Raw genomic sequence first — 12,156 nt, 5'->3', positions numbered from 1 at the left:
TTTTCCCCTTGCAAGTATTGAAATGGGCTTTCTGAGTAGTGGCTGTGGAATTTAAGATTAAAGTTCTGATCTCTTTACTTAATTTATTTAGTACATGGGATTCCCTTCTGTCCTCCAGTGAGAACATGATTCTTCCTCTCCTTTGCTCACTACAACCAGGTATGATAGATTAGGCTGAGATATGGTAGCAGATCCAAGATCTTCCAATGAGTTTCATGGCCAAGTGGGGGATGTGAATCTAAGTCTCCCCAGTCTAAGTCCAAAACACGAACTACCATGCAACACTGGCTCTCAATCACAGTCGGCATTTATGTGGCAGTCTATAGTGAAACCCTGTTAGTCCATAGTTAGTTAGTCATAGGCATTCAATTTATATTCAGTAAAAACAGGCTGTCTCCCACAAGGAGAAATTATTCTTGATATGTTTCACTACTAATACATCTCAGCTGTGAAATGAGCACCTCCAAGAAGGTGACTCTGCACTCTTTTATGGCAATAGGTTTTTGTCACTGGCTGTAGCTGAAGTAGGAACAGGATTCATGAAATGATTGGGCGGACTTAGGCAGAAATGAAAAATAGTTTATCGTAGCAGGAAAAGATAAATGATCACTCATGATTTATAAATGTGTCATGGTGGAATTTTTGCATAGTGGAGGGAAAGCTTTTTTCTTTTTTTATCTTTTCTCATTTATTTTCATTACTTTAAAGCACACAGTTTCCCTCTTATTTCTGTGCTGGGGAAGTTCAAGACAACCACTGCGGACTGTCTTCCCTTTAAAGAAAGTGGCATGTTCAGTATTTGTAATAAACTCTTTATTTTTAAAATACCAGTTGATACAGAGTATTGGGACTACTGCAGATCTAGTCCCAAACAGTAGTAGTGCCAGGTTATTTGAGCTTAAGAAACATAGGGCGCAATCCTAACCCCTTAAGTCGGTGCTTTCCAGCACTGGCATAGCGGTGCCAATGGGACATGTGCTGCATCCTGCAGTTGGGTGTCACTCACGGAGGCCTCCTCAAAGTACGATAATGTTTGTTCCCTTTCCTTGGAGCTGCATTGCCCTTATGTCAGTGCTGGAAAGCACTGACATAAGGGGTTAGGATTGTGTTCTTAGAGCCCAAACCTATGCTTATCTACTTAGAAGTCACATTATAGTCAATGGAGCTTACTCCCAGGAAGGGTGGATTGGGCCTCAGAGCCCAATCCTATTGTTTTCCCTCCCCTACCAATGCAACAGCTCTGAAATAGTTACTGCTGCATCCTGTGGGGGAGGCAGTTGTGGGGCTCCTCTGGGTAAGAGAACAATCATTCCCTTACTGGGGGGAGCCTCTATAGTGCAGGGGGGGACTACTCAGACCTGGGCTAGCTAAATAGCTGGTGCAGATCCACGTGGACCTGCACCATTGGGTTGGAACCAGGAAGGGGTTTAGGATTTGGCGGCTGCCACTGCCACCACACTGCCCCTTTCTAGATCCAGCCCACTGCCCCTGTAGGCACCTTGTTTCATTCTCACCCATTCCGATGTCCTGCCACCCTTCCTACCTTCCCTACCACCCTATCTTTGGCAGCAGGCAGCGTCAGATCTGATGGCATTGGTGAGAAGTCTCAGACCATTCTGCCAGCATCTCAGCAGTGCTGACTGCTATATGGTTAGCACTTTATGCTGTATGGCTTTACGGCTAGTACTTTACAGCAGTCAGCACCAGTGAAAGAGGCGCAATGGCCTGCCCCTTTATGACTGGGCTGTCAGTGGTTAACAGTACAGATAAAGGCTAGGACCAAAAAGGGCCACATGATTTTTTGTGCCCTCATTCCATTTTGGGCTCAGTTTTCCCTTCAAAAACAACTTCTAAGTGTCCCCAAACTGCACTTTAAACTCTCTTGAATAATTAAAAAAAAAAAAAGTTTGGCATTTAAACACAAGGGCAGATAACAGGAACTATACTGTATAGTTTTGCTTTGGGCAGCCCGACCTTAAGCTGCTCGTTGCATCAGGACTGCCGCAGCATTCTGTGTGCAATAGGGCAGCCGCTGGCAGCTCCTCAGGGGAAAGGAACATTTCTCCCCTTCCCCAAGGTAAGAAGCCATGCAATGGAGTCATTTGATTCTGCAGCAACCCTTGGCCTGCCATAGAAGACCCTCCATGTCGGGCCACACAGCCCAACATGGAGCTCAGGATCAGATGGAACTGAGCTCCATCAATCCCGCCTCCCTCCCGCCCCACTCACTCCCTCCAGTGTGCCTCCTCCCCACCCTCTTCCCCCTCCCTCTTCCTCCCCTCACTCTGGAATGCCTCCTCCCCACCTCCACCCATGTCCCCACCTACCTCTTGGCACCCAATGGTTCAGACGACCGCAGACTGGCGGAGCACCGGTGTTCCACTGGTGCTAGCTCTGGCGCTCGGCCAGCATAAAGAGCTCACAAACATGCTTTACAGCACATTTGCAACAGTGCACACAGGACCAAATCTCCAAACTTGGTGGAAGTCTCTTTTTTTTTTTGAAAGAAATAACCAGAGAAAAATTGGGTGCACTGAACCCAGAAAAGGAATAGCATTTCAACTGTACTCCAGTCATTTCAGTAGGCTTCCAGAGGATCAGTGAGTGGTAGAATGAACACTGATATGTAGAAAATGCAGGGGAGGAGGCTATTTGTTTTTATGTGTTGATCGTACGAACAAACAGAATGATACCAAGGCCAGAATGCAGCATATGACAGGTAAAGCCAGCACAAACCATAAAGAAGGTCTTTAAAAACAAACAGGCAAAATAAAAATATTAATATTGTACAGCAACCACTAACACCAATGAGCAACCATCTTGATTTTTTCAAAAAGGAAGATTTTATCATTTCCTTCTCTTTCATTTTCTGAGGCCTGCAATAATGTATTGGTGATACAGCAGTATGTCAGAGATCATGAATATTTTAATTCTGAATAAAGGGAATAACAAACCTTTCAATCTCCATTAACCTGCCATTTTCCCCGATGCTCGCTGTCAATCATATCTTACGAGGAACAACCCATCTCCCTCCACCAGTATGAATTCTCTTTGAAACCTTTGGATAATTGTAGGTTTGCCTGCATGTACATCAGGAAACCAGTTTTGATTCTGAGTGGGCTTTGAGAAAAGGCATCATTTATTTCAAGTGCATCCAGTTATGGATGGCCCTGACTACTAACAATGCACCTGATTAATAATACTATAGGAAATGTAAAGTATGATACTCGGAAAGCCTGCACAGGCTTCAGACATATATGCCTTCAGCAATGAACTTGTAGGCTGTGTTTGTCAACATATTCTGGAAGGGCATCTTTTACAGTTCAACATATCTTCATTTACGATACAGTACCAGTTACAAGCACTCTCCATTTAATCAGTCAGTACCTGGCTGGGAGGATTTGAGTTTGGCTCCAGGCCTTGTGGCATAAGGAATTTCTGCTAGGTTTGCTTTGTGAAGTTCCTGCCTTGACCACTCGTTACTCTTTTTCTCTTTTTATACCTTACAGAATTGTCAAAGAAACACAACTGGCGACCACTGTGAAAAATGTCCAGATGGCTATCTGGGAGATGTCAGCCGGGGAGTGCCCAGCTTTTGCCAGCTTTGCCCTTGCCCCTTGCCCTTGCTTGCCAAGTATGTTCAACCAATTTATTTTATGTCATTGGCTCTAGTAGTTGGCCCTCCTGCTGCTAAGGATACTTTCTCAGGGCCAGAGACCATTATGCTTCCTCAGGAAAGGGAAAGTGTTACTGTACATCTACACAAAGAAGCACAATCGCTTTCTTCTCTTTCAGACTGCTTTTAGAGTCAATGGGGGGAAAAGAAAATAACTTTTCCTTTATTTTTCTTTTCAATAACACTAGTAATTTCTATAAACAAAAAACATGCATGCAAGTGATGATATCTGAGTCACATATTCTTTTTAAATTCTGATCAGTGTGAGGGATAGCACATCTGAATGGCCTTTGTTTAAGAGCCCAAATGCACTGCATTTGACAGTTTCCATGAATGGAAGGGGTTGTTGATCTTCATGGTCACCTTCTGTGACTGGTTATGCAGATGAATATACTCCTGGTTGTGTACCACAGCACTAAGACAGAATTGCAAGAATTAGTCATGTGGATATGCCCTAGATCTTGGTATGTATTTTTATATTACATGAGGGTTCAATCTTAACCAACTTTCCAGTACTGATATAGCTGCAGTGCAGCCCCGAATTAAGGGAGCAAATTTTCCCTTATTTTGAGGAGGGCTCTGTGCCTGTCCCTCCACTGCAGAATGCAGCATACATCCTCTTGGCACAGTTGCATCAGTGCAGGAAATTGGATAGTTTTGGATCCTGTAGCCCATAGGACTGGCACCATAAGTCATAAAGCCAATGGCTTTTCTATGCCATTTCAAAACAAAGATGGATCACAGAACATGATAGTAGTCAAAATGAGTAATAGCATTAACCAAAACATAGCATCTACTAGGTAGCACACCCACAAATAGTATTAAGATTTCTGGATGAAGTGCAGGCCAGTTATCTATCCTTGGGGGAAGAGAGGCCCACTGTCCCTTGAATTTGACAGAAAATTGTATTCCCTGCCAAAAATAACAAAAAGCCATGATCATTTTTCAACCTCTGAACATTTATGAAGCAGAAAAACAAAAATGTTTCTTCTCATCTATGTAAATTCTTTTGTAAGAATGTCAACCAACATCTTAAGCTGAAAAATTGCATGTATGTTTCATGTTCTCTTGAGATTTTTGCTATTGTTAATTACCTTTACCATGTAGCCATTTATTATAGTTTGTTTCTTCAAAATGGAATTCATCCATTTTGCTGGCACTGCAAAAACAATGAAGGCCAGGTGTTGAGGCCACTGTACAAAAAAGAGAATTATTTTTCATTTCATTTCCTTTAGCATACTGTGCAATGTAAATAGTTCTAGAAGTCCAACAATAGTGTATTCCCCATCCTCATATGTGTGCTGCCTTAGCAAATGATAATGTTGCATTTGCAAGTATTAGCCTGTTCCAATTTCAGTTGTATGCTGATGAGATTTTTTTTTTTCTGGTGATAAGCTAGTTTACAGGGAAGGCAAAACAAAAAACAAAAAAAAAACCCTGAAATAAAGAAAAATTAAAACCCAGTCATATGCACGCCTATGTGGAAGTAAATCTCATTATAGTCAATGGGACTTATTCCCAGGTAAGTCTGGCTAGAGCTGCAGCCTTATGGTCCAAATCCTATTGGGGCTGGGGACAATGGAACTTGCATTTCACTGGTGCTAACTGCCATAAAGCAGTCGGAGCCAGCAGTTAAAAGGTGCATTGGCACACTGGCAACACAATTTTCTTCGCCCTTTGCTGTCAAATTTAGAGAGGTGATCAGTTGCAGAGCGTGCATTTATACTCTCAGACTGTCCCTATTTACCTTGGACAGTGCTTGTTATCTGGTGGCTATGACTGTAAACCATGATCCTTACTTTGTCCTTATATTTCTCTTCAGGGAGGATACCTTGTCAAAAAAATGTTGTTAGTATCAGTTACTGTACTAATATTGTCACTCTTTAGGATTCAGCTTCCTCTTCATGCTCTCTAGAAGTTAAATCTCTGACTGGGTGGTGAATGCAATGGTCCCAAACTAGATCATACCATACCAATGGCTGCTACTTGACCAGGGAAGAAGGTTTCTATCAGTACCAATATCTGACCATCATATAAGGAGTACAGTTGGACCTCGGTATCCATAAGGGAACTGCCCCTGGACTCCCCGTGCATACCAAAATCTGCAGATAAACAAATCCGCGGGTCTGGTCCAATATGACTTCTGGACACAACTGGGAATTTTCTCCTGTTGCATCCGGAGCTGTTCTGAGGCCCACAGAGGCCGAGTGCGGCCTCTGGGGGCCTCAGAAAAGTTTCCCAGACATGACTGGAGAACACCTCCAGTTGCATCCAGGAGCTCAGGTTTGGCCCTCCTCTGTGGGTTCAGAACCTACAGTGAGTTAAATCCATGAGTTCTGAGCTCATGGATAAACAGGGCAGACCTGTACTGTACTTCCACTCCTGCATAAAGATTGTATACTATTTACCCATTTAGTGCAAGCCTGTGCATGTCTACTCAGAAGTAAGTCCCATCGAGTTCAAAGAGAACTCAATACATACTCCCACTCGTATATAGGATTTCAGCCTATAGGATTGTTTAAAGTGTTTAGAATATCAGCTTCAATATTATAAAACATTGTTTCCAATACCTGGTAAAATCTACTTTTTCATAGTTACTCTAGTTAATTGAGTTTTTAAAAGGAAAAATATTTTCAAACTTTTGATGGCCCAATCCTACAGGCCACACATAGCAGCAGATCTAGCAAAACGCTGCCGCAAGTCACCTTACAACAGTACAAATATAACGCCTCTGTTGTGTGCTATGAAGCCACTGGCAGAAATGGCCAGAGGCTCCATGTGAACCACCCAGATGCTCTACCAGTGCAGGTAAAATAGTGGAGAAGGCAGTTCAGGGAAGGATCAGGGTGGGGAGTGGGCCAAATTGGGGGATTGTTCAAGGGCAGGATGGGGTGGAATGCAGCAACAGTCACACATGTCAGATCCTATCACCTTTCCTGGCCCAGACCCTCCCCATTCCTCTCATCTGGACTTAGGCCAGCAAAATAGCTGGTGTATGTCTGAGGAGACCCACTGGCAACCAAGCAACCTTCCAGAATGTAAGTTAAAAAATCTTTACTTGTTTCTCAGTGGCCACCTGATTCACCCCTACCATAGCGCACGCTCTGTCAGTGACACTGCATGCTGTGGACTGAAAGGGGATAGGATTGGGCTGCCCATCTTCCTGTATTCATTCTTCTGTGCTAGATGTTGCAAGCACAGTGAAAGCAGAATTGGACTTAATACCTTGAAAATATGGGAGAGAGAATGCTTGCTGTTCCACTTTGAAACAAAGGCGCTAGCCCATGAATAACATAACCAAGGGATTTATAAAGGCTGTCCAATACTGTATCCAAATCTCTAAGCTGGCAGATTCATTATATACACAGTTGTTCTTGGGATTCATCTGTGTGGACTTTATTTTTTTGTCTGGCCAGACTATCTCCATATCTGATATCCTGGGAACTTGTAGAAGAGTTCCCATTACAGGATGATCATTTGTTTAAAACAACTGGATGCCAGCTGCTCCAAACTGTAGCAGATGTTATTACAGGTTCTGTGTTTTGTTTTGTTTTTTACGAATTCTATGACAATTTTTAATGAACTTTTAATCTCTAAAAGATTCAGCAAAATCTTCGGCCTGCTATTAAGTCCCAAAGAGCGGTTCCTTGAAACAAGGGATTAACTCACATAAAATAAGTGAAGAAAAACATCCCAGTGTGGAAACACGCTTGGAATGATGTCAGTAAAATGTTACAGCAGGCAGTGTGCAAGTATTGCTTTTCATGAAACTCTCCATTTGAATTCTCACTGACCCTGTAAATGTCTCCAAACCAGGCAGATAAATGCGTGCATTTTAACTCTGGAAAACAATAGCTTTGAAATACAAATAATTTCTGCTGAATTTGAGGATTCAACCATTTGTTCTTTTTACTGAAAGACTAATATTGCTCCCTCTCTGGAATCTCAGCATAGCCATCCAGTTGACTACTTAGAGGTGAGGAAGTTTGCAAATATTGTTGATATAAGGGTCCGATCCAGACCAATTCACACCATCTCAGGGCCGGCACGCAGTGTCACAAATGTGCTGTGAGGCACACCTATGACATTTACTGCCAGGCCAGTGCAGGCACTAGCTCAATGCAAGCCCACACTGAGCCAGCACCAGGCAGGCAGCCACCTCCCAGAGCTCCAGGTGAGCACCGGGTGGTGGAGAGGTAAGTGGGGGCATGGGGAAGGTGTTCTAGGGTGGGATGAGGGAGAGGAAAGGCATGATGAGGGAGAGGAAAGCCATTTCCTGATTTTAGAAATGGGTGATGTCAGAATGCCAGATGCAAGGGAGGGCACCAGGATGAGGTCTCTTGTTATCTGGGGTGCTCCCTGGGGCATTTGGTGGGCTGCTGTGAGATACAGGAAGCTGGACTAGATGGGCCTATGGCCTGATCCAGTGGGACTGTTCATATGTTCTTATGATATGTTATTTGATTTTTCTCTGTAAACCGCTTTGTGAACTTTTAGTTGAAAAGCGGTATATAAATACTGTTAATAATGTTAATAATAATGGGGAAGGAGCGGGGAGGAAGAGGGTGGGACCAGTAGAGCTGAGCTCCTCCCAGATCCAGAGCCCTGCGTCAGGCCTTCCAGACCTACATGGGACTACTTTACTCAGTACTGGATAAATAGTCAGCACAGAGTCAAGTATCCCCATTGCAGGGCTTCTTACCTTATCCAGGGGAATGTTCCCTTCCCCTGAGGATGCATTGGGAACCACTCACTGCTGCCCAACATTCATAGGCTGCAGCGGCAGCCATTTTGGTGCCGCTGCAGCCTTGGGTGCTGGGCAGCTCAGGTTTGGGCTGCCCTCACCTGGTGGATTCCAAGCTCTGCAGAGCTCCTCTTATCCTGTGCATGTGATCAGCATGGACACACATTTCAGATACTAAAGAGAATGCTTATTGTGTGTTTTTTACCAAGCCAGATGAAGAATTTTGGTCCAGTTGCTTGCTTTTTTAAATTTGAATTTACAAACATATCCCCTTTGGCATATCCAGGAAGTCTCGCAGGTATATAGAAACATCTCTTTTTTCTGAGGATGATCCCATTTTGGCTGCAATCCTATACACATCTTCCTGGGAGATGTGTTGAACATAATTGAACTTACTTCTGAGTAGATATGCCTCGGATTGTGCTGTTTGTTTACAAACCGACAGACATTCAATGGTCTAAATTTGGTATTACAATATAGATATGTAACGTATATTGAACAACTTTGAAATATTTTTTACTGAAGGTGCAGAACACATGTAGATTAGGAAAAAATAATAATAATAATCCACCTCTGTACAATGTGTTTCTTTCATGAAAAGTATTCGCAAAGCTTTTCATCACAACCATCTCTAACAAGGACAAAGTGAAAGAGCTGGTGCTTTTACTCCCAGTCGAAACATTGCCCATTGGAGATCAGGCTCCTTCTGTCCTCTTCCCAATTTCTCTTGTCATTTCTTCTCTGAGAAATGATAGCGAATATTCTCACATCTCAAAGTAATTGAAAATCTTCCAGATTTTCCAGCTGAATTCTCCTTGGAATATGGTGCTCCTCGGAACACTTCACAACCTCACATCCTGATCCACAATTTATTTCCGTCAAAATATTTGATTTCATATAGATCTAATCATATTAACTTGAAAGGAGACTAAACTGGCTTCAATTGAAGTATTACAACTAATTGAATTGTGTGGGCTGTAAGTGGATTGTGGGTGGCTCCCTTGGCTGTGTATTTATCTTCATCTCATCTCAAAGCAGAAAGGCAGACAAACCAAAGAAATTGGCAGAACAAGCATATACAACCCCACAGAGTCCTAATGAAGGCAGTGAAACATGTTGTCCCATTGCACCCTGGTCCACTGTTGTCAATCAACATACATTGACAGATACATCAGTCAGAGATTACATTGCTTAATAACAGAAAGGGCTAGGATTTTTATTTCTTTGTTTCATTTTTCAAAGCACATGTAAAAGTTGGGCTGGAAAGTCAATAAAGAGGTACACCCTCACCCCACTGTACCACTTATTCCTGCTTCCTTCACTCCAGGAGCCCCATGTCCCCATTTAGGAAATCTGCCTTGGGCAGCATCAAATGTATTAACTCCCATGTTCATAGGCAAATGCACATAACTTTTGCAAAGCTCAATATTCACCAGAGTTTTTTCTGATCATGCTACTTTATCCCATTTCAGTTTTGCAGTTTCCTGCTACAGAAGAAGTGGTGTGGTGCACTGTATGTGCAAAGAAAATTATGCAGGCCCAAACTGCGAAAGGTAAGGAAACGTTCAGATGCAATTTTGAAATGGAGAATTCTTGAGTCATTGATCCTGACACTTAAGTTCAGACTCTTTTTTTTCATTTGTTGGATAGCAAAGGAAACACACTGACCTGTACCTAGCTGTTGTAGGTCATGTGTTCAGGAAGCTGCTGTCAGTGACAGTTCAGTTCAACTTGTACTGAGAGTGACAAAAGCTTGTTGCTGTCATAAGTCTATTTTGAGAACGCATCCGACATGAATTGGTCTAGATAGCAATATCCTCTGAGAATTCCCCACACGTGCAACTGTCCAGATGTTGCATGAAAACAGATAGGTGTTCTTAATGCAACTTGGGGAAGCTTATAATGTGTTTCTTCAATCAGTCTTAGAATTATTTACAGTTAGCTCTCTTTATACGTGAATTTGCTTATCTGCAAATGGCAAGAACTGCCAGCCGTTTCTCATTCTCTGCTACTCTGTTCTGGATATCCACAAATACTGTGCCAGTTCAAGCTGAAAGTTGTCTGGATTGGGTCAATTTTCCACATCAAATGGGCACTGGTATTGGCCCATGGAGAATTGTTGGACACATTTGTGTCTGCTTGCAGACTTGCCCCACCATCTTGGGGACTCCAGCTGAACCTTCACAACCCTAGTGATGATGAGAGGCAGCTGATGATAGGTATCTGGAAGTCTTCGTGAGGGCTGCCGTGGGGCTGTGACAAGCCCAGGGAAGGAGCCAAAGGACAGGTGGAAGAGGAGAATTTAATCTCCTCCCCACTGCTGAACTCTGAGGCCTCATTGTTGGGCCAGCAACCCAACAACAAGGGATAGCCAGCCTGGAGAAATTGCTACAACCTTCAATGAATCAAGGGATATCCAGCATGCAGGAGGAAGTATCAGATGTTGGAGATGTTGATGAGCCTGTGCTAACACCCAGCCCCATAAACTTCAAGGTAAGATTCTGTTTCATAAAGTTCATAGAGTATATGGTGAAGAGGGTTCCCTGGAACTAAACCCCATTTTTCTCATAGGCTCAATGATTCAGTATCTGCTAATTCAGTATCCACTAGGTTTTCCAGAAACCTAACCCTAGCAGACAATGATAACGAACTGTATTTTGAACCTTAATTGACTGGTGATGTTATATTGTGATTTGTAATTTGCTTCTATATGCATTACTTTGAGCAATTCTCAGCAAATTGATTCATAAATGATGAAAAACAATGAATATCTGTCTAGGGTTCTAGGTTTTCTAACTGTATACTCACTCTCCAAATATGAAAATATCCTTTTGGAGTTAAAGAGAAACCCTTATTTGAAGTTAATATTTTAAAAAATGGCAGGGCATGTCACCAGTTTCTATAAAGCACAGCAAGAGCCTGTTTATGTTTACTCAGAAGTAAATGTCCAATCCTATTGGGCCCTAGCACCAGTACTAAGTTCCAGTGCCGGCACTGGGTATCATAAACATGCTCTAAAGCATGTTTACAGCAGGCTCAGAGTAGGGAGTGCTGGCATTGGGCCAGCACCAGTCAGCACTGGGCCCAGCACTGGTGGATGTCACACAATCGTCTGGAGCAAGGTAAGAGTGTCAGGCTGTCGTGCCTATTTTGGGGGCAAGGAGAAGCATTCTGGGGCAGGAGGAGGAACTGGCCCAGGAGGGGGTGGAATTGATGGAGGTGTCCACCAGATCCTATCCTCCATGTTGGACTGAAAAGCCCAACATGGAGGTTCTCAAGTCTATGCTGGCAAAATAGCTGGTGCAGATGTGAGAACCTCCAATGCAGGGCCTGGGGCTTTCCTTGTGGGAAGGGGACAAAAGTCCACATCCCCTGAGGAACCTCCGTCAGCTTCCCTGCGCCTGCTGGATGCAGCAGTCACCATTTTGGTGCAACTATTCCTCTGGGCACCAGGAAAGATAGCATTGGGCTGCCTCTCTCTGTGTGTTCAGTGGGGCTTACTCCTAGGTAAGTCTGCATAGGGTTGCAGCCCTATTTGTTTAATTGCTTACTATCTCAGAAACACTCTAGTCTATTCCCTCAGCCTAAAAGTCTGACAGGCATATTTTGGAGTCTATGTGTTAATATGTTGTGGAACTCACCCAAGAAGTTCTCATTATAAAGTTTGAACCAAAATCAATTTATATTTTAAACGCAGCTAAAAATTCCCTTGAGTGTCAAAACACTCAAGAATATT

The 12,156-nt window shown here is 43.1% G+C and overlaps 1 protein-coding gene across 2 annotated transcripts in view; it reads left to right on the top strand.

Moving 5' to 3' along the window:
• Window positions 1-12,156, top strand: part of LAMA4 (laminin subunit alpha 4) — a 107,259-nt gene that overhangs the window by 24,707 nt on the left and 70,396 nt on the right. Inside the window, exons 3-4 of one of the 2 annotated variants that reach the window (XM_066613560.1) lie at window positions 3,510-3,634; window positions 9,893-9,973. In XM_066613560.1, coding sequence (XP_066469657.1) covers window positions 3,510-3,634; window positions 9,893-9,973 — 206 coding nt within the window. The remainder of the gene's footprint in view (window positions 1-3,509; window positions 3,635-9,892; window positions 9,974-12,156) is intronic. The other variant, XM_066613568.1, reaches the window with a different exon arrangement.

Source organism: Tiliqua scincoides, chromosome 1 (genome assembly GCF_035046505.1).
Source record: "Tiliqua scincoides isolate rTilSci1 chromosome 1, rTilSci1.hap2, whole genome shotgun sequence".
In the NCBI taxonomy this organism is placed as follows: domain Eukaryota; kingdom Metazoa; phylum Chordata; class Lepidosauria; order Squamata; family Scincidae; genus Tiliqua; species Tiliqua scincoides.
This window is presented reverse-complemented; position numbering and strand designations above follow the sequence as displayed.